A 23,895-nucleotide genomic window follows, 5' to 3' on the forward strand; every position below is an offset into this window, starting at 1 on the left:
CACTTTATATATTCAGTTATCGCGTGGTTCCCTATTTCCACCCCCATTCACTTTGTAAACAATTAGTGCGTGCGTACAAATCGACGAGTGGTTCCCATAACCACGATTTGGCCCATCTTTCCCTTGCTGCAACCGGTCCTAGCTATGTTTTCAGAAACTCACTTTTATAATATGCTACAGTCATGCCAACGAAACCGACTCTAATACATGTACCTTGGTCACATTTGCTCTACGGCGGCCGTAACGGCGAGTCGAAAACAGCAGTTTTATTAATTTTCAATTCAAACCAATGTAGTTGAACAAAAAAATGTTTGAACGGCTGTTTTCGACTCACCGTCGAGCAAATGTGACCAAGGTATAACCGACCGATGGCATATCACTGGAAATAACGTTTCATAGATTTGCTCGGAATAGTGTTTCCACAGATACAAATCAAATTTTCCGAAATTCATAGATATTTCCTGGAATTTCAAGTTAGACTTTCAACAATAATCGGGCAATAATACAGCGAGTCTAAATTTGGTCCAAGTGACCAAAATCAAAGAATTTAACATTTATTTTGTTTACGCCCTCTTTAAAAATAGCAACAAAATTGCGAGAGCAGAAAATTTGGGGCTACGTATCGAGGTAAACATTTCTTTAGATATAACATTAACAGTTGCAACGTTTAACTGTTGTTTAATTGTATTTTTTTGATTACCTGGAATTTTTTCATTACCCAAAATGATCCGGATTATCTGGCCAAAATTCACATTTTGAATTGGTACTCCGGGCTGAAAATATTTACATGTATAGATCAAGACTAAAATTCACAGAGCAAAATGCTGAGAATATAGTGAAGTTGTTATTGAATTTTAAAATTTAGCATTATATATTGTGAAAAGAGTTTTGAACATGGCATGTGGTGGGCTGATGATGTTACATCCCTACTTTTCTTTTTCTCATGTTACAATATTGTATTACATATGATAATCATAATGTTTTATTTTTCCATACATGTATGAATGATAAAGTCTCCCTTATAATGAAATAAGATGGCAGCAAAGAATATCTAATGCACTAAATCAGTTGTCGATCCAATTGTTTAGTTTTTGAAGGAATTTTTTTTAATAAACCTAATTTTGTATGATAAAATACATAAGAACAAGTGGGGATGTAACATCAGTTTGCTCGTTGAATATTCATTGAAACATGCATAAAAATGTTCCAGCGGAATAAATAATATTCAAATCTTTAAAATGCCATAACTTTGTTATTCCTTGTCCGGCTTTGATAATTGTCAGTATTTTGTTTGTTCATATCAGATTACTTTCAGCCTGGAGTACCCCTTTAAGAATGGAAGATTAATACATGAATGGATCATGGGTTATAAGTCCAACATTGCAGGGATACATCTCTCTACTAGTCGTGAGAACTCCAACTGTCAAAACATAATGCCAGCATTAATTGTTTTGTACGAAACTACCCTTTCTAAATTCTAAGTGGTATCCCTGGCTTTCAAAACTCTTTTTCTATCTCTAGGTTTTGACAACCGAGGGCAAAAGAGGGTGGGTCTGATGTCAGAGTTGGGGTGTCTCGATGATGTGGGTGTGTGTGAGAGAGAGAGTTTGTCATGATCCGTCTACTATTGGGGGCATTTTCTTACACTTGAGACTTTAAGTTGGAATATGAATATCAAAACATTCAAACTCGAGTCCAAATTAAAGGATAGTAAATTGTGCACAGGGCTTTAAAGGGACAGCAAGCGAACTGACCATGCAATCGAATCGTTCATTTCCACTTTCCAGAGATCTGTGCATCGGTTTATTGGATCGTAGAGGTTCGTAAGCCAGATGTAAATTAAATTATTTGTTTCATTAAATATATTGGCCTGCCTATAAATGGATTTTACAATTATATTTTGACCCATCCAAGGGCGGAAATCTCTCCCCAAAGGTAGGGGGAGCAAAAAAAAGGGGAAAAAGTTATCACCCCAAACGTAAGGTCATCTCGTCCAAAATACATGTTTTTTGCGATTTTGAATGCCGATGTATTTCTTTCCATCATACAAGACCTAAAATAGTAGGGGGACATTTGATATTGTGCCCCCCCCCCCCCTTGCTATTTTGAATAGGGGGATGCGTCCCACCCCTGTCCCCCCTGGGATTTCCGCCAATGGCCGGGCCGCTGGCCGGACCCATCTATCATTTCGCCTTAGTTCTCTTGGAAAATAACGGGGCTGATGAGAAAGACAAAGAAAGCGATAAGAACTGAGGATGAGGGAGAAGGGGATAAAAGAGAGAGATTTTTAAAAAGTCGCGAGGGAGCAGAGCAAGCGAAATGTTTGGCCTTGTTAAAATTAAAATGTATTTTGGGGGTGAGATTTTCACATGGTAATCATAATGAATATATGATAGTTTTCAATTATTATTGAATTCCCTTTCTTTTTCTCTTTTCTTTCCATTTTTTCTGTGTTAATTGTGGGCCTTTGGGGCAGTGCCCCCAAGTTTGACTTTACTTTTTTCTTGGATGATAAACCCTCGCTCACTTAAAAAAAGCGAACTTTAAATCAGATCTGTTCTTTCATTTAATTTATTTCGCAGGCACGCACATACATAAATGTTTAATCAGAAAGAAATTACTTAATAGAGAGCGATGCGATCGAGCTTATCACAAGGTCGCTTTGTTTTGTCTGTTATGAAATTGAAGGATTTGGTTTTTAAAAAGTGATTTTTTTTTAATACAATTTTCAGAAGAAAAATGAAAAATTGTACGAAAATTGTTTGGGGGCAACTGCCCGTTTTCCCCTTTTATGCTCGGGTTCGGCCAATGATTTTTCGTTATGTCTTTTGTTAATACTCTGTTTCATCATAAAGAATTAGGGCCTGCAATTCAATACAACAAATAACGTTTAAATTGCAATATGAGTCATATTAGGTTTGATTGATTTTTAAGCTGTAACATATAATGTAAAAACATAGAGATGAAAACAGCTACATTTTTAAAGATCTTCAAGTTGCAGATTTTTTAAAACAGCAACCGGCAGGAAACCAAAAACAGGTTTGGCCCTAATAAACAGATAATCCAGGGGCAGATCCAGAATTTTTTTTAACGGCAATTTTACATTACAAATTTTAATTGTGCCTCTCGAAGGGGGGGGGGGCACGGGCCAGCTTTAATTGCCCCGGCCCCCACCCCTCCCCCCCCCCCTGGATCCGCCAGTGAGATATACGAATAGATGTATCCAAATCGGAAATTCCTGATAATACCAAGCATTATTAAGTCAAAACCAACATTCCCTTTTAGGAAAAACAATTCCCCTGGGAAAAAAAGAGAGAAATCAGTCGATTAACAAAAGTATAACCCTCCCAGCTAAGAAGAAATATTCACTGGGCCCACACATACAAACACGTACACCCACCCCTTCACATTCACGTGTACTTTCAACTCTTTCCATTTTTAAGTATATACCGACCACCCCGGCCCCACCCCCTATGATTTTCGTGGCAAGTATTTCTTTTCCTGTATGAAATCGGAAATAATTTTCTATTTTGATACTAAAAGGGGGGTCTTAACCACCAAATTACTCACATTTTGTTTCAGAACAATTTGACAAGCAAAAAAGGGGGTCTTCACTATTCCTAGGCATGACAAATTCAACTATTTTTCTTTTCTTTTGCCCTCTCACGAGCCGGAATCGCCCCCTCCCCTGGATCCCCCACTGTTTATAACAACTAGAAATAGTTTTCTCTGTTGATATTTTTTACATCCGTCCCCTCACAAAAAGATCATGGGAATTTGTGTTTGTGCTAATTCGGAAAGAGCGAGAATGATATCATCCCGGATCTAATGATAATGTAGGTATATTTACCCAGGGGAGCCACTTCAGTAAACCTGTTCTCCCAGCGGGCCCTGCTATTATTACCCCAGCTTTAGCTGGGCTCCCTCGGCGCTCAAGCATTCAAGGAATTTCTTCCTACCGGGTACCCATTCACCTCACCTGGGTTGAGTGCTGCACAAAGTGGATAAATTTCTTGCTGAAGGAAATTACGCCATGGCTGGGATTCGATCCCACGACCCTCTGTTTCAAAGTCAGAAGACTAATCCACTGGGCCACAACGCTCCACACAGTGAATAGTTTTGTAATTAATATTTTAAATTACTTTGAATTATCTTGAACATATCGTTGTACTTTGAAATATAAAGTATACATTCAAATTAACTGAAATTTTGAATTAATGAGTTTTCAAGAAGTATATATATCCGGGATGTATCCCGAGGCAGGCAGTCAAATATATTGCTGTACACACGCGTGACCAGCGTTAAAAGGTGTTTTTTTTTCACTGGAAGGGGCCGCGCGCATTCGAAAACACCGATTTTCAAAAAAGGGGTATAGTTTTGAAAGACTGGTCAATGGTCAATCGCAGGGTCAAACGTATTTAGGGTATGCTTTTTTTCCAAATCTTTTTTTTAAAGACTAGCCAAACGTGTTTAGGCTATGTTTTTTTCCCGGGGGGGGGGGCACAGGAGAAGCAAAATTAAAATTTGAAATGTGAAATTGCCATGAAAACAAAGGTGTGCCCTCTTTTGAAATTGATTTTTTTTTTTTTTTTGCTTGTCAAATTTTTTTCGGGTACCAAATATCCTTAATTTGTTGTTGAAAACTTTTTTTTTTTTTTTTTGGGGGGGGGCTTGTCAAAAATTTCCTCCGAAAAATTGCCCCCCCCCCCCTCCCCTTTGGAAAATCCTGGATCCGCCCCTGGTTTTTTCCCCCTAGCTTTTTCCCCGCGGGGTCATATTCTGGCGACAACTTGTTTAGGGGCCAAAATGTGTAAATAAAGCCCGCGAAAAACTTGTTTAGGGGGGTATTTTGCACACAGAGAAAATCTCGTTTAGGGGGTGTTTGGAAATAATTTGGCCACGTGTGTGTACAGCAATACATTTGACTGCTATCCCCCCCCCCCCTGGGGGGGGGGGGAAGTATATTCTCCACTGGCATGGGTATTCTGCATTATAAGAAACCAATGAAAATATGCGTCATCACTCGGCAAACACGTGCCAAGGGGGATTCCGGGGGGCGCGTTTCCGTTTTACACCCTGGCGAAGGCATTTTCCGCAAAAATAGCCACAAAGCGACTAGTGAAGAGTCTACACACGTCGCTGGTTGCAGCGTGCGACACACCACCGCATGCAATCCATGAATCAGCACAGTTACTGATCAGAGCACAGAGTTCCTCGGCATTTCATGTACAGAGAGCAGTCATATGAGTGAAATCCGAACATGCTTTTGCAGTTACGTTTTTTTAATGAAAGTTAATGACAGACAAAATCAAAATAAACAGATACCTATAATAGAAAGACAAATTGAAGTTTGATGGATTGATACACATAGATGCCGAAAGATAGATATATAGAAGACTGATAAATAGATAGAGACATAGATAGATAGATAGAAATAGAGAGTGAGAGAAAGACATGCAGAGAGATGGATAAATATAGATAGATGGGGGAAAGAACTTGAGAGAGGGGGAGAGAGATGTTATAGATAGATAGATAGATGTATGGACGGATAAAGAGAGATAGAGAAAGAGAGAAAAAAGACAGATGGATAGATAGATAGAGAGAGAGGGAGAGAATTTGAGAGATAGATAGATGTTAGATAGATAGATAAAGAATGAGAGAGACATAGAAGATAGACAAATTAAAAGATAGATAGATAGATAGATAGATAATGTAGTTACATAAATAGATAGATAAATAGATAGATAGATAGATAGATAGATAGAGAGAAATACAGAGAGATAGATAGATAGATCGAGGGGGAGAGAGAGAGATAGAGAATTTGAGAGATAGGTAGATGTTAGATAGATAGCTAAAGAGGGAGAGAGACAGAGAAGATAGACAAATTAACAGATAGATAGATACTAAGATAGATAGATAGATGGGGAGAGAACTTGAGAAATGGAGAGATGTTAAAGATAGATAGGTATATATATGGACGGAAAAGGAGAAAGAGAGAGAAAAAAGACAGACATATGGATAGATAGATAGATAGAGGGGGAGAGAGAGAGATAGATAGATATAAGATAAAGAATGAGAGAGACAGAGAAGATAGACAAATTAACAGATAGATAGATACTGTAGTTACATAGATAGATAGATAGAGGGAGAGAGAGAGATAGACAATTTGAGAGATAGATATATAGATAAAGAATGAGAGAGACAGAGAAAAAAAGACAGACAGATTGATAGATAGATAGATAGATAGATACTGTAGTTACATAGATAGATAAATAGATAGATGGGGGAGAGAACTTGAGAGATGGAGAGATATGTTATAGATAGATAGATATATGGACGGAAAAAAGAGAAATAGAGAAAGAGAGGAGAGAACAAAAGACAGACAGATGGAGATAGATAGAGAATTTGAGAGATAGATGTTCTGCGGACATCTTCGGTGCGGACTTTTGGATCGCGCGCCCAGCTGATTTATGTAAACAAACGTAGACGTAGACTCTTCACTAGTCGCTTTGTGGCTATTTTTCCGGAAAATGCCTTCGCCAGGGTGTAAAACGGAAACGCGCTTCCGGCGCGGATTCCCCGAAATTTTCAACCGTTTTCTATGTTTCCAGACTGCACATGAAATTCACTCTGACAAAAACTCATACGATGTTGAAATAAAGTTCCACTTATGCCAAAATTGAACATTTAATGCTGTTAAAAAGAAACACAAGGATTTTTTTTCCCAATATGTAAATTTTTTATGGAAAAAATGGTCCAGTCAGGTCAAGTATATGTCTGAGCAATTTAGACTATTAACATAATCAATTTTTCTTTCGAACAGGATTTCCGGACTTGCAGATCTAAATCGTCAACACTAGTTTCTTAATATTCATTGTATTTGTTTATGTTAAATTTTCAGGCTTCCGGTTTGAGTTTTGAAAATTTGCTTGCTCTTCCCAAAAGTTTCTTTCTGTTTTCTTATTCTTTTCCAATTAAACTAACGCCTGGTGAGAGGAATCCGTAAGTGGCCTCGGCTAGGCTCAATGCAATTTGCATGTGTTTCATTTCATCGTACCGCGTGTACATTATCGAACGCAGTACTAGTAAACTAACCAAATACTTGACTATATAGTCAGACAAATTAATAATAGTGACTAGTGTCTAGTGAGACAAAATGTCTGTCGTTGATATTCTTTCTGGTGTTGGTTCGTTGTGTGAACTCGGGCTGAAGATCTATGAAGCTGCACAGCAGGTTAAAAGTTTCAAATCTCAGAGCAAAACACTATCGAAAAGAGTTCAAATTATCCTCATTCCCGTGAAAGCGCTCCAGAAAGAAGCAGAATCCAAGAACGTTATTCTTCCGGAGTTGGACCCGACGCGCCCCGATGGTGTTGGCTACGATTACCACGAAGGCCCGATGATGTATATCCGGTATGGTATTTTGTTAATAATATACTTAGAAGGTTTTGTGTGTGTGTGCAAACTTAGGACATCTAATCTGCACAAAATCGTTGTTTAACAACGTGTCCACTATTTTTTCAGGATGATTTTCATGGGCATGGATGATGGATAACTATTCATTGTCGATCATTCAATGAATGATCAGATGATTCATTCATCATGTTCATTGTCATGATTGTTATCATTCTTCAATGGCATTGAAGTGACCCCCCCCCCCCCCCAAACCTAGATGATCCACTTGTAGACCAACAGCTCCGGTCTCTGTTAATTATGTTGGTCGTTATGCTGAACTCCGTTGGCTCCACTCGCCAAATACGAGGAGAATTTTTTTTTTTAATGTTAAAAAACTCCTCGAAACAGACGGCTGCCAGCTGTCTACTCTAATCCACTTGCTGCTCTCATCTTTCTGTATGACGGGGGCCCCATGTACATGATGATTGATGTATGCACACCTAAGTATTTAAGATTCATCATGAATTTTCCTTATATTTCACAAAAATTTTCAGTTGATAATATTATTCCTTATATTCTCATGAGTAAGTGTGCCAAAAATCTCATGAAAATTTGAAAGAAATATATGATTTTCTTGGAAAAGACTTTGGCCAGTCATTTTCAGATTGAACAAAACAATGGTGCCCCATGTCTGCGCACCCATTCACTTTACACACAATTCCGGGATTTTTAATAGAAAGGCTAAATTTTGAGGCCGTCATATATATGAAATGCCCAAAATTCATTTCCATCATTTTGAGTCTGATTTTTTAATGAATATCTTTCCATGTATTGCATATGAAAGTCTTCTCTCACTAGAACAGTGCAGATACGAGTGTGCGCAGACTTGGGGACCTTACCATACAATTTTTTTTCAGTAGACTACTAGATCCTAATATGATTATGGGGGTGTCTGGACTTGTGCAGAAAATATCAGGGTTTTTATATCAACATTATATCGAACAGCACAAATTATATTGAAAGTCCTTTTTACGTAGTGGTCGAATGGCATAGGCGGCAGAAGCGGGGGGGGGGGGACCTGTCTCCCCCTAAATTTGAGGTGGGGGGATGATCCCCCCCCCCTAAATTTTTTGTTCATAACCTTTTTTTTTTCTTGTCAAAAATTTTTGGTGTCCCCCCCTAAAATTTTGGTTGATAACTTTTTTTTCCTGTGTCCCCCCCTAAATTCAGGTAGACCCCCCCCAAAAAAAATGTGTTTCCCCCCTAAAATTTGGTTGATAACCTTTTTTTTTTTGCTTGTCAAAGATTTTACCTGTGTCCATCCCAAAATTTCAGGTGGACCCCCCCCCCCCCCACTAAATTTGTTGGCTTCCGCCGCTAATGGTCAAATAATGAGGATATGCGCAACGATCATGTCGATCTGCTTTATTAATTGTTGATCAGGTCAGGAGTCTTGTATTTTGAATTTTAATATTTTTTATATTACGTAAACGTAACATTTGGGGCACCTGCTCGTTTTACATGTACATGTATGATGTCACAAATCCAACATTTCTAATTCTAATAACTTTCTTAATCTTTAACGGATTTTCCGTAAACCGTCACCAATATTTTTCATTATTTTTCTGCTATTTTTAAACAAACTTTTCTTCAGGGTGAACTTCCTCTTTAATATTTGAAAACTGCATTAATGATATTAAATTTATTCAAATCTGTTTTATTTCATTCCAGGCCTCTCAAAGAGTTGCAGGATTGTATGACAAACATTGAAATCTTTCTCTTGAAGTTGGGGGGTAAAACATGGTTGGACAAGTTTGTGCACAAGCAGAAAATCCAGGATAATTTTGATAGTTACAATGACCAGCTGACAACCTTACAACAGAGTCTTGGTTTCTCACTTCAGGTAAGTTAATCAGTCAGTCTGGAGTTCCATTCTGCGCATGATCAGAAGAAGGTAATTCAGACTAAAAGTGACATGGTGGTTTAATATCTAATGAGATAAGCACCAACTTTGATGTCTTGATTATTCATATCTTTTGAATTTTGTTTTTCATTAGATCCACACAAAAACAACAATGCATCCACAAGCGACTGGTATTTCACAGTTGGCCAAGTAAATTGTTATAACAATTTGTTAATGCATTCAAAGTAAAAATGCAACAAATACATGTACTTTCATAAAGTCTTCATGATGTGCTATTTTAGTCACCTGGTCTACACAATTTCTGCATCCTGCTTTGTAAGGCATGCTTACATAATATCTTGCTTTGAAATCTGCCTAAATATTATAATGTAAAAAATGAAAGGTCATTTGACTAAAAATGCCCATGAGGTAATGCCGAACTGGTCTACTGCAGGGGAAATAATTGTTAGTAAAAACAAAGACACTACAAGGTAAGACTGGACTGTCAAAAGAGTGCGTAATGAAACGCTCAGAGCGCCCTACAGCGTTGAGCAAGAAGTAGACAGTCGCGTATCGCCGTTTGGGATTGTGTACAAAACATAGTAGAGAAATGGTGAAGTGGTAAAGGAATAGACAATTTTTACATTAATTTTTTTTTCTTCAAATATTTTTTCTAAATTAGAGATGAATATCCTAGAGGTTTCTGGGAAAGAAAAGGTGGAATAATCCCCATGCACCACCCTTGTTGTACAGTACATTCTCCCAAACCCTCTCTCTCATTTTCCCCATATGTTTTATACACAGCCGCGTGCCGATGTACGAAGGTTTACTTAATACTCAACACAGGCTGTCGGACGCCCTTCCCCATGAGCGAAATCGAGCGTTTCAAAAATTGCTGAAGTGTCCGGTCTTCCCCTTGTACTGTCTTTGTTAAAAATTACCTTTCCATTGAAACCAGTGATTTTAGGGGCTAATCCCTTGTGCTTTAACCCTAACTAGGCCGGGAGAGCTTGGAGGCCCCCTCAATGTATAGTGCAATATTTTCACAGCACGAAAAGCTCTTGTGGCGATGTTACATGACTTATCTCCTGCATCTTTCAAGACCAAATTTTTATCTTTACGTTCTCGGTTATAAAGATGTATGCGTATCAGACTAAAAATTGCTCAAAGACAAGATTTTGTGAAACAATCTTAATATGAATTGCAGTTTCAGCCTAATCAGTTAAATATGGTAAATGTATGAATATTTTTTTTTTTTTTTGCTTTTACTGATTAAATTATTTTACGCTGTGATTGCATAAGAATCAGACAATGTTTTTTTAACAATGAAAAACAGAAGGCTGAAAAATAAAAAATTCGTAAAAAAAAAAAACAAATACATGTAGAAATCCGATTTTGTAATTTTTTTTAAAGAACATTTTCTAAAAATGCCACAAAGAGATTCTACACTAAAAATTAGAACATTTAGACTTTTATTTTGGGAGTTAGAGCCAAAAGTGTAATTCTGCATACTAATTAGTTGCCAATAAATTAGCATGATTGATTAATAGCAGTTTCATGAAATAAAGAACCATGTCATTCAATAGCGAGGTCCCCGCATGGATGAATGCCCCCCCCCCCACTTTGTTTTACATGTTGGAACCATAAGAAGACCGGAGTTACTGGATCGTAGAAACCTAGATGGTGCGTAGGTGTTAATATCAAAGTTTTATTTCAATTTATTATCATTTATATTGAATTTGATAATATGTATCTGTCTTTCTTAGGCTGCATTCCCCAAAATCATCAACGCAGACATGCGGAAACAACTCAGTGATGCTTTCGACAAGGATAAGATGGAGAAGCAGAAGATAGAAGACTTGGAGGAAGACTTGAAGAGCATAAAAGCAGACTTGGAAGATCTCAAGCAGTCCGAGAAGGATCAGAGCCAAGACATCGATGACATCAAAGGGAATCTCAAACTCATATGTAAGTCAAGTTGTATAGTGCATGTTGGGACCCTGCTTACAAGCACTGTGCTTATTAAGGGTATCCCTCCATTTTTAAACAATATGTATTTGTATTTCATGTCAGATTTTTATGTATACTTATTTTCAAAAATGGTAAATAAATTGAAATTGATTGATTGAAGTTATTTCTGTGTCTGTTTCTGTTTATGGTAACTCCCATAAGAACTCGACAGGACAGCTTATGCTGGTAAACGCCAAGCTGGTATACAATCAATTACCTGGGAAACATTTTACGTCTTGGTTTATCAGTCATAGTCATGATAGTGGCTGACTTTATAGACGGCAGATATCACTCTCGGGCCTTTTTTCAAAGTGGAGATGATGGCGGAGTGGGGATTCGAACTCACAACCTTGCGATTATGAGTCCAATGCTCTAACCACTGGACCACACGACCCGTCAACACCTCAAACTTTTGATCCAGTCACAGGAACGTTTTGTAAGAATATCTAGCGTGCCGTGATAGATAGCTAGAAAATGGGGTTAGCTACATGTATTAAACTGAAATTGTTCTGAAAATGGTGTCAAGTAGAGTTGTCAATGCTTACACTGGGCATGACAATAAAATATGCAAGGTACTTTTTTTAAATGTTTTATTGGGTCAACACAGAGCAAGTATAAACCAAAATAACAAATCAAACATAATTGAACTATGTACAAGTACCGGTAATCATAACATCATTTGAAAAAACAAAAATAAATAATTAATAATTAAAGAAAAAAAAGGGGTTAGGGGAAAGTTTTATGCGATGGCACAGACGTGATATTTTACACAAGTTTGATGGCAAGTATTTGTATGCTTATACACAGTAAACAGGATACATAGTTCAGTTCAGTTTAGTTTATTTCACTTCCATTTTCTGATAATAAACATAACAAACATATATATACATATGTATAAATATGCAAAACAGAATAAGTGTCATAAGAATACTTCAATAATCAATTAACAAATTCGTAGGAAATAGATGAAATGTATACAATTTTTGTTCAAGATACATTTTGATGATTAGACAAATTATAGATTACAGTTAGTATGTGAAAATGAAAATGAGGGACTTATTAAAAAGCGAAGCTTGTAATTGTAAGTCCCTTAGGATAAATTTGTAATAATCTTAATCGTATGTAATTAAAAGTAAAGTAAGACAATCTAGGCCATATATGAAGAACGGCAAAATAGGTTTGAATAACAAGGAAAGAAAGGGGGGGCAGTAACTACATAGGTTAGAGGGATAAGGGAATATTAAATCACTGGGGGGAAAAACAAAACAAAAAGAAACGATTATGATACATACAATGATACATGTACAGATGACAAAAATCATAAATCAAACTTCCATTTTTATATGCAAAGGTACTTTATTGTCATTGTCATGCTCATTGTAAGCAATGATAAAATGTTCAAAGTACTATGCGTAAATGGTATAAAATCTCTTACACTGTTTTAATGGTAATTAAACCAGAAAGTTTCTGAAAATGATAATCAGATTTAGTCATTGCTGGCACTGTGTATGACAAAAAATATATACAAAGTACACAAAATTTTGGTATTCTTTAAAACATGATAGTACTAAATCCTGTACAAAGATGCTCACTGACACTTCGCCAAAGGCATAAAATAACAACCTCAGACTTGGTAATAATAAGCGTCGGAGGTAAAATGTTATAAATGCTTCTCTAAACCTTTCCTTGACCTTTCAGATGAAGCTATAAAGACAGAGTTTGAGCGTCTGAACAAAGACATACAGTTCATAGAACAACTCGCAGGTTGCGAGAAGTATGCCAGCGGTAAGTTTGACTGAAACTTTTCGCAAATCAAATTTCAGGTGCATGCTTTATATGGCTGTTTAAGAGCTATGGATAATAATAACAATGATAACGTCATATTTTACCCAGGGTAGCCACGTCAGTTTCGAAAACTGTTTTCCCAGCAAGAGACTTTTACAAATGACTGGATGATTGTCTTCAGTGCTAAATCAGATTCCAAATAATTTTTACTACTATCAGCTAAATATGGTTGTTGTTGATTGAAAGTGTTGTTACAACAAGCATTTGAATTTAGGAAATACACAAGAGTGATGAATCAAATCACCCCTAAATTTCCCCAAACTCATGCATTGGGCAACATTTGTTTTTTTTTGTAGTCACGATCACGATCTGCCACAAACGATATTCAGGAATATCTAAAAAATTCAACATTCTGCATATGGCAGAATGATATCTGCAGTAATGCCATAATTGCTGGTTGCAAAAAATATAGCCCTAAAAATGAACGAACTAGTCCCACAATTTCAGCAATCACCCCAATGTGGAAAAAAAAAAGATAGCCCCTAAAAATAAAAACTATTTCCTACTCTGATGCATCATTTTTGTCTTGCCCACCAGAGGTGAAGGCGAGACTTAGGGATCGAAATGTCGTCCGTCGTCCGTCCGTCACAAACCTTATGACACATAACTCCACAACCGTAAGTCACTTTTCAACCGAACTTGGGGGACCTGCATGTTATGCTGCAGTCGGAGGTCACATGGTAATGTCAAAGGTCATTTTCAGGTCAACGTTAAAGTTTACATGCAAGACTCTCTTATGACACCTAACTCTGCAACCGTAAGTCACTTTTCAACCAAACTTGGATGGTAGATGGACTTGGGGGACCTGCATTTTATGCTGCAGTCGGAGGTCACATGGTAAGGTCAAAGGTCATTTTCAGGTCAACGTTAAAGTTTACATGCAAGACTCTCTTATGACACCTAACTCCGCAACCATAAGTCACTTTCAACCAAACTTGGAAGGTAGATGGACTTGGGGGACCTGCTTCTAATGCTGCAGTCGGAGGTCACATGGTAAGGTCAAAGGTCATTTTCAGGTCAACGTTAAAGTTTACATGCAAGACTCTCTTATGACACCTACATGTGTAACTCCGCAACCGTAAGTCACTTTTCAACCAAACTTGGATGGTAAATGGACTTGGGGGACCTGCATTTCATGCTGCAGTCGGAGGTCACATGGTAAGGTCAAAGGTCATTTTCAGGTCAACGTTAAAGTTTACATACAAGACTCTCTTATGACACATAACTCTGCAACCGCAAGTCACTTTTCACCAAAACTTGGATTGTCGATGTAGTTATGAGACCTGCATGTCATGCTGCAGTCGGAGGTCACATGATAAGGTCAAAGGTCAATTTCAGGTCAACGTTAAAGTTTCCGTGCAAGACTCTCTAATGACACATAACTCTGCAACCGTAAATCACTTTTCAACCAAACTTGGATAGTAGATGTACTTAGGGGACCTGCATGCTATTGTGTTGGGAGGTCACATGGTATGGTCAAAGTTCATTTTGAGGTCAACATTAAAGTTTACATGCAAGACTCTTATGACAAGTGTTATTCCATCCCAGTCATTTCACAATGAAGTTTCGATACAATTCCGTTGCGTGCCCTCGCAAATCACAATATTTCTGGTTATTTTCATAAGCGGGCGAGACACAAAGTCGCTTTTGCCTTGTGTTGTGTTTCAAATTTCAAAAATTATTCTTTGTAAAAACACAGAGGAAGATCCTGAGTGGAATTCCTGTTGCTTAGAGGTTTTCTTTATAATGCCTAATTTCTGTATTGACATATAGAAATTGCATTTGTTTGGCATTAAATCTACATTCTCACCTTCTTTGTTTTGGTCAATTTTCTCGTAATTCTTTTTTATTTCAGAATTAAGCATGAACTACACTGAATTTACGGACCTAGAGACTTTGGAAGAAGGAACCTATGGACCTATCATCAAGACGAAACACAAGTTCGAAGACAAGATGCTGGTCATCAAAGCCTTTGAAGACAAGTAAGCATGTCATATTGTATTGATCAGATTCTTGGGGGGAACTCACCAATGAAAATTTTGTCGCAATGTCTCCATTATTTGTGGCGTACGATCTCTGAGACGTCTCCAGGAAAGAAAAAAAGCGTTCTCACCGAGGTGCAACTTCCAGGAGACTAATTGGAGACATCACCGTGACAGGTGTCAATCCATTTGCGTAGTAGTTGCAGACAATTCTCTGGGATGCCTTATCAGTTGTATCGCTGAGAGGTGTCTCCTCTGACACAGAGACAGCTCCTGTAGTTGCAGCAACGTCCCAGAAACAAAGTAATATCTGCAACCAATGACAATGTCGGAGAGGCCTCTCCAAAATTTTTCAGAGACTGATGCAGACTCCAAACAGTATGAAAAAGTCAAACATGTGCAAATTGCTTTCGACTCCCCAGTTCCCAGGGACACCATGATTTTTGCAAGATGTTCCTGAATCCTGCAACAATCTGAAGTCATAATCTAGATTCCTGTGAGATACTCCCTTTAAGAAAATATTTGGGACAGTTCTATTTCAAAGGCTACAATCCCTTAGAAATTAAATTGATTTGAATAAATAAGTGTAAATCAGATGTAAAAGATTAAAGAGGTCAGAAATTGAAAGTTCAAGATTTATTTCCATAAAGAACGATATGCGCACTGGCGGATCCAGGGTGGGGGGAGGTCTTGACAATTTTGACAAGCAAAATTAGAATTTGTAATGTAAAATGCAATTAAAACAGAGGTGTGCCCCCTCTTTTGAAAGTGAAGACCTTTTTTTTTGCTTGTCAAATATTTCCTCCGAAAAATGTGCCCCCCCTCCTTTTGGAAAATCCTGGATCCGCCCCTGGATATGCATATTGCATTCTAGTATTCAGGAAAAGCAAGTATGGTTATTTTGATTAAACCCTTGATTTGTAAAAAAAGCATACATTTGTATGTATATATTTGAATTTCAAATTACAAATGTAAGAATAGAATAGAATCATGGACCTGGCCACGAAGGATTATTTATTGTTACTGTACTGTTACAGTAACAATAGACTAATCCTCCGTGGTCAGGACCCTGAGTAAGATATACTGTAGTAAAGATAGTTTGTAATTTCCTTCCTTTCCCAACCAAGTGATAAGTGGTTCATTCCTGTGTCTTCATTTGGCAGTCTGCAAAGTCATTTTACTACGTTTATCATTTTTATTATTATATTTTCTAGGGAATTATCTACCAAGAAAGAGCTAAAAGAACAATTGAACCTATGGAAGAACCTGCGCTTCTCATCGTATATAGTTCAACTCTATGGATACACTATGGATTATGAAAGTAAGTGGAATCTGTGATATTCAACATGCCTTATATTTTTCCTACATTTATGATTAATTTTAGCAAATGTTTGTAAGGTTTACAAACAAAATAATACAACAAACTAAAAGATCTGGTTGTGAGGCTCTTTTCTAGGTGTTTACATGTTACAAACTGCTATTTTGGAAAGCAAGTAAAGTTGCAGTTCTCATTTAAATTGAAGTGTCATAAATTCTTGTTTGTTGTGAGATAGATATACATTGTTTATTTGTTTTATTTTGAAGCTTGTTTTGCATTACTTTTTTTGTGCTGTGACAATGTTAGTTCTGTTTTTATTATCTTCTCTTTTTTTTCTCTCTGTTGATATAACCTTTGATAGGCCTATGAACTTTGTCAAATTCCTCACATTTGTTTTTGTATTTCACTGTATTTTTTGCCATTTGTGATGTGTTATATTTTCCCCATGTATGTGTCTTTTCATGCAAATGTGAAGTAAATTTGATTGAATGGAATATAATTATTTATATGCACTAGAAGAAACAAAAATGAAGAGCAATCGAGACGAACAGTACCTTCCCACATGTTTACACATGAAGAAATGAAATGTAAAACTCTATATCAATCTTGCAGGTCGTATGTGCTTTGTGGTCGAGTACATGTCCCACGGAACCCTCCGCAGTGTTCTCCAAGACAAGGAAAATCATCCGTTGCCATGGGAACAGAGAATCGTACTTGCCAGAGATTGTGCTCAGGGGCTCCATGCAATCCACTTTGGCCAGGGAACGAAGATCATGCTTCATAGAGCAGTGACGTCTACTAGGTTTCTAGTGGACGGTCGCTACAGAGCAAAGGTGTGTAAAAGAAATTATTAGTGTTTTCCTAATTAAAAATGATAACTTTAGATAATTATAAGAGGTGTTGTGGCTCAGTGGATAAGTCTCTGAACTTTGCACCACAAGGTCCGGGGTTCAAATCGTTCCTTTGACAAAGCGTTTATCTACATTTGCCACTCTTTACACAGGTGTACTAGTAAATGGGTATCCGGTAGGAAAGAATTCCTTGAATGCTCGAGCGTCCGATCAGGGTAGCCATGCTAAAGCCGGGGTAAAAGTATGCAGTGCCAAGAAAACTTTGTATTAAGTGCTAAATAAATGTTGCATATCATTACTTAAGTCTCTATTAAGTGTTCTACATGTTCAGCATAATTACCCTGGCTAATGCAGAGCAGCTGTTACGCGCGCAGCGTTTCAAGAATAAATTTCTACCAGGTACCCGTTCACCTCATCTGGGTTGAGTGCTGCACATCTTGGATCAATTTCTTGCTGAAGGAAATTACGCCATGACTAGGGGCATTTTTTGTAAAATCCTAAAAAATACCTGCTATTTTTGCTGATGTCGATGCAATGTCATAGTGCCTTGCCTGACATATAGCTTAGGATCTGGCCAAAAAGAGAAAAAAAATTATTTTGGTTGTACAATGAGTAATTTTTCAAAAAAAGGAGTTGGTTGGTCAGGATATATAATATAATATAACATAATTATTGGAAACTAACTCTGTTGTAAGAATGTTTATGCCTTTTCTTTTGATTTTTTGTTGTTGCAGATCTCTGATAATGGCTTTGTGAAGTCAGCATCTAAGATTAGTAAGAGTAAGTCGACGATGTCGTCGGGAGGCCGTGGGTCAGTCGAGCAAGATGAAATGAACTACCTGTGTCCCGAGGAAACGAGCACCAGTTTCAAACGCAGCATAAAGAGTGAGGTTTACAAGTGAGTAATCTTGAGGAATAGGGAAATGAACAATTTACCGATCAGGGGGGGTGTTTCACAAGGCATGACACTGAAAATTTCATCAAAATCGGGTGAAAAATAGGAAAGTTATAATATTTTAAAATTTCGCTTATCACAAAACAGTTATATGCATATCCTGGTCAGTATGCAAATGAGGAGACTGATGATGTCACCCACTCACTATTTCTTTTGTATATGAAATATGAAATATTGTGATTGTCAGGTGAAACAAAGTTTTGTCCTCCCTGAACATGGGGAATTAGCATTGTTTTGATACTACAGTATATGGTCCAGACAAGATGGCCCTTATTGTCAAATCTGTAAAATTGAAGTATTGTATAATTCAAACAATAAAAAACTAAAACTAATGGGAGTGAGGGACATCATCGATTCTCTTATTTGCATTTCATTGAGTTGTGCATATCACTATTTTGTGAAAAATGAGCGAAACTTTGAAATCTCATGACGCAGAACCGTCATTGGAGAAGACAAACCCCGATTACGAACCATGGAAAACCTCAATCACCCCAGGCCAGTTATTTAAAGGTCAAGTCCACCTCAGAAAGATGTTGATTTGAATCAATAGAGAAAAATCAAGCAAGCATACCACTGAAAATTTCATCAAAATCTGACGTAAAGTAAGAAAGTTATGACATTTTAAAGTTTTGCTTATTTTTCAAAAAATAGTTATATGCACAATTTAGTCACATGCAAATGAGAGAATCGACGATGTCCCTCACTATTTCTTTTGTTCTTTATTGTTTGAATTAAACAATATTTCAATTTTTACATATTTGACAATAAGGACAAACTTAATTGAACCATAAAATGTGAAACAATAGTAATTCCATATGTTCAGGGAGAAATAAAACTTTGTTTCACAGATAAATGGGGAGAAAATTAGAATAGTTCATATTTCATAATAATAATAATAGAACAGCTTTTGTATAGCGCATTACACCTTACAAAGGTCTCAATGCGCCTTAGGAAAAAAAGAAAAGATGAGGGAAAGCTGCTGGTAATGCTTTGATAATATTCTTTTCAGTTAAATAAATATGTTTTCAATGCAGATTTAAATTGCCCAATTGTATCAACTTGCCTTAAATTGTGTGGGATACTATTCCAGAGTTCCGGCGCTGTATGCGCAAACCCCCGTTCACCATAAAACTTTGTCTTAACAACAGGTACGTTATATAAATCCTTATGAAGTGATCTAAGATTTTGAACAGGTTCATATTTTACAAGTACAGTAACTCTGACTGATAAGATGGAGCCATTTGTCGAAAACACTGAAAAGAGAGAAGTAAGATCTTGAACTTAATACGTGACCTGACAGGCAACCAATGCAAGGTTGCCTGGAATAAAATACAACAGAAATAGTGAGTGAGTGATGTCATCAGTACCCTCATTTGCATACCGACCGGTATGTGCATATAACTGTTTAATGAAATTAAGCAAAACTTTAAAATGTCATAATTTTTTTATTTATATCCGATTTTGATGAAATTTTCATTGTTATGCTTGTTGGATTTTTCTTTTTTTATTCAAATCAATTATTTGTTGGGGACAACTTGAATGTAAACATGTGTCTTTTTACCTCGATGTGTCTGAAAAAAAAAAAAAAAACCACAATTACATACGCAGCGCGCCGATTCAAGCAATCTCGCTCGCCATCGCATGCAATCATTTTTATTTTTATTTAATAGTTTCCTTATTTCGGGGCCGATTTTCTTCGTTCGAAACTGAGAACAGAATAACATTAGATTTCAAAATACAATATGCCGCTGAAAACTTGATTAAATATCAAATAAAATAATTTAATTCCGAAAGGCCTACTACAGGCAGAGCTGCTCTTAGGTAATATCAGCTGTTGTTTATGGTCTTCCCTCGGCTTTCCTGATATGAGGGATTATCGGCGATACAGGGTTGATAGCGCTTGGAAATGAAATATCATGGATCCTCTCTCTTTCTGTCTCTCTCCCTATCTCCTTTTACGTTTCTGTGTTTCCTCTTACTTTTCCTTCTTTACGCTTATATTTTGTTTCTTTAAAGGAGAATGAAACTCTTGGAGCAAGTTAGCTTTTGTGAAAGCAGAAAAATCAAAGAATAAGATCAACAAAAGTTTGAGTAAAATAGGACTAGGAATAGAAGAGTTATGAGCATTTGAATGTCGAGATCACTAATGCTATGGAGATCCTCCCATTGGCAATGCGACCAAGATCTATGATGTCACAGATGAACAACTCTCCCCTTTTGGACACTGAAAATATACCCCAAAACATCTCTTTTTGCTCATTCTAATCATATGACAAACGATTCATCAATGATATAATGTTGTGAAACCTCTGTACTTGTCCTCTCATAAAGAGAACACCTCACCTTGTGATAGACTCTATAAAAGTGAGAATATAAGTGAAATAAGTACTAAAGTAATGAGGGAGTTGTACGTGTATGACATCACAGATCTTGGTCGCATTGCCAATGGGAGGATCTACATGGCATTAGTGATCTCAATATTCAAATGCTCATAACTTTCTTATTATTCATTCAATCTTCCTCAAACTTTCAACAATATGTTTCTTTGATTTTTCTCTTTGAAATGGATTCAGCTGGTTTCAAGGGTTTCATTCTCCTTTAAATGTTATTCTTTCTTCTTTCCTTCCTCGGCTCCTATCTTCCTTCCTTCGGCTTCTATCTTTCTTTAATTCTTTCTTTCTTTTTTTATTGCATACGCAGCGTGATGATTCAATCAAACTCTGCGGCCGACCAGCGCATGCAATCATTTTTGTCTCACCTGCATAGCAGAGTGAGACTATAGGCGCCGCTTTTCCGACGGCGGCGGCGTCAACACCAAATCTTAACCTGAGGTTAAGTTTTTGAAATGACAGCATAACTTAGAAAGTATATGGACCTAGTTCATGAAACTTGGCCATAAGGTTAATCAAGTATTACTGAACATCCTGCCTGAGTTTCATGTCACATGACCAAGGTCAAAGGTCATTTAGGGTCAATGAACTTAGACCATGTTGGGGGAATCAACATCAAAATCTTAACCTAAGGTTAAGTTTTTGAAATGTCATCATAACTTAGAAAATATATGGACCTAGTTCATGAAACTTATACATAAGGTTAATCAAGTATCACTGAACATCCTGCATGAGTTTCACATCACATGACCAAGGTCAAAGGTCATTTAGGGTCAATGAACTTTGGCCGAATTGGGGGTATCTGTTGAATTACCATCATAACTTTGAAAGTTTATGGATCTGATTCATGAAACTTGGACATAATAGTAATCAAGTATTACTGAACATCCTGTGCAAGTTTCAGGTCATATGATCAAGGTCAAAGGTCATTTAGGGTCAATGAACTTTGGCCAAATTGGGGTATTTGTTGAATTACAGCCATAAATTTGAAAGTGTGTTGGTCTAGTTCATAAAACTTGGACATAATAGTAATCAAGTATCACTGAACATCCTGTGCGAGTTTCAGGTCACATGATCAAGGTCAAAGGTCATGTAAGGTCAAAGAACTTTGGCCACGTTGGGGGTATTTGTTGAATTGCCATCATATCTCTATAAGTGTATTGGTCTAGTTCATAAAACGTGGAAATAAGAGTAACCAAGTATCACTGAACATCTTGTGCGAGTTATAGTAGTTTTCAAAATCAGCACTGCTGCTATATTGAATCGCGTGATGCAGGTGAGACGGCCAGAGGCATTCCACTTGTTTTTTTTCGGGACCGATTTTCTTCGTTTGAAATTGAAAACATATTAACATTGAATTTCAAAATACAATGTGCCTTTGAAACTTGATTAAATATCAAATACAATAATTAAATTCCGAAAGGCCTACTACAGGCAGAGCTGCTCTTACGTAATATCACAGCAGTTGTTTATGGTTTAACCCCAGGCTTGCGCTTGCGGGGGAGAAACGTTTCATAAGAGGGATTATCGGGCGATTCAGGGTTGATAGCGCTTGGGAATGAAATATCTTGGTTCCTCCAATGAGGATTTTGTTATCGGGGTATAGGACTGTAGCAAAACCATTAGCTGGTGCAGCGAATTCTGCAACGTGGGTTTGCCGTACCGTCACAATTTTCTTATTTTACATCCAATTTTGATGAAATTTTCAGCGTTATGCCTGTTTGACTTTCCTCTATTGATTCAAATCAACATTTTTCTGGAGTGGACTTGACCTTAATAGAGGTCAAGGAGAGATGATAAGAATGATGAAATAAAACAATAAACACTGATTTCATGACAAAGTCTGCAAAAAAAAAACAAGGTGACTTCTCACTATATTATCCTAGATCTAAGTCTGGTACAGTTACATAAATTGAACTCTTGTTCATGAAATCTAAGCTGAAAATTATCACACTGAAGATTGCCAACACAGGAAAGCACATGTGGGACAGTGTCACATGGAGACTCAAATGATAGAGATTCAACACATGCCATTTAGCATAAAGAACAATCATCAGTGTTTATTTAGCACAATTAGCATTAAGTGAACATATTGTCTCACTATCCATACATATACCTCACTCCAACAATGATGGGATTAGGCCCTGAATTAGCCTATCTATCCTTCACCACTTGGCATATAATTCTTGTACCTATAGGACTGTTTAGATATCACTTTAGTATTTAAAATTTCTCATACCATCCTATACTGTCAGTCAACTCTCAATTCGAATATTATAAGCTCTCTACACCGGTCAATAAACGAGTTGAAACGGACACCAGAACTGTGTCGAGTTTTAACTCCTACAATCAACTTCTACAATCAACTTCTACAATTTGTTCAGTGCACGAACTCGAATATATAGGCCTTCTGGCCTGGGCCACTCGCCCTTCAACAATGAAAGCATCGACAAAAAAAAAAAAATTAAAAACATTGTCTTAACTGACAATCGAAGAGTTATAACGTCTCAGTTCAGGTTTTCTTCATAAAATTGACATCTTTTCTCTGCATGTATAACAGTTTCATTTCAAGCATTATCTGGCTTTGATACAGCTCACCAGTTCAACGATTGATGACAGTCTGCCTTTAAATCAAAGGTTTGGAACTGCCTTGCGGGTGACTTGACTTCGATGTAGTTCAAACCGCCAACTCAGTCATCCAGATTATGTATTTCGTCCTAAGTCCCAACATCACGTGCCATCTACATTTTGAGAATGCACATAACATATTCTCTAGTATGCATTCATTTATTTTATACATGTGGAGAATATAATTGACATACATAACTTTATATTCAGTTAACAATTACTTACATGTCTTAATTGTCTTTAACAAAACGAAGCATTTGCTTATTTTAATACATTTCAAGTTTGAATTGTTACAAATCAAATACAATATTCTATCCTGGTTTAACACAAGTTCAGCCATGTCTTTAAAGCATTTGAAACTAACTTAATTATAGTAGCTGAATTACAAAAGTGTCATTCGCTTACCGATGGCTTGAGTTTCACAGGCTTGAAAAAGAAAAATTGTTAAGTTTACACTGATGTAACAGGCTAACTCTTCTGCCCTTGGATTAGAAAAATTAGTAGTTCTTGCATAAAATTAGCAAGTTCAAAAAAGACAAATTATCTTCAACTGCGTTTTCAGAGCAGCAAGAACCAACTCTCCTTTCCTCATGGCGTTCAAGTTGAGGTGTGTCCACT

The 23,895-nt window shown here is 37.0% G+C and overlaps 1 protein-coding gene across 1 annotated transcript in view; it reads left to right on the plus strand.

The window, feature by feature from the left end:
* Positions 1-6,796: 6,796 nt before the first annotated feature.
* Positions 6,797-23,895, plus strand: part of LOC129276466 (mixed lineage kinase domain-like protein) — a 32,742-nt gene continuing 15,643 nt past the window's right edge. The window contains exons 1-8 of the mRNA XM_054912844.2: positions 6,797-7,413; positions 9,127-9,298; positions 11,065-11,266; positions 13,007-13,093; positions 15,009-15,135; positions 16,350-16,456; positions 17,066-17,286; positions 18,039-18,202. Of these exons, the coding sequence (XP_054768819.2) occupies positions 7,157-7,413; positions 9,127-9,298; positions 11,065-11,266; positions 13,007-13,093; positions 15,009-15,135; positions 16,350-16,456; positions 17,066-17,286; positions 18,039-18,202 (1,337 nt within the window). The 5' untranslated portion in view covers positions 6,797-7,156. The remainder of the gene's footprint in view (positions 7,414-9,126; positions 9,299-11,064; positions 11,267-13,006; positions 13,094-15,008; positions 15,136-16,349; positions 16,457-17,065; positions 17,287-18,038; positions 18,203-23,895) is intronic.

The sequence above is a fragment of the Lytechinus pictus genome, chromosome 14 (assembly GCF_037042905.1).
Source record: "Lytechinus pictus isolate F3 Inbred chromosome 14, Lp3.0, whole genome shotgun sequence".
In the NCBI taxonomy this organism is placed as follows: Eukaryota; Metazoa; Echinodermata; class Echinoidea; order Temnopleuroida; family Toxopneustidae; genus Lytechinus; species Lytechinus pictus.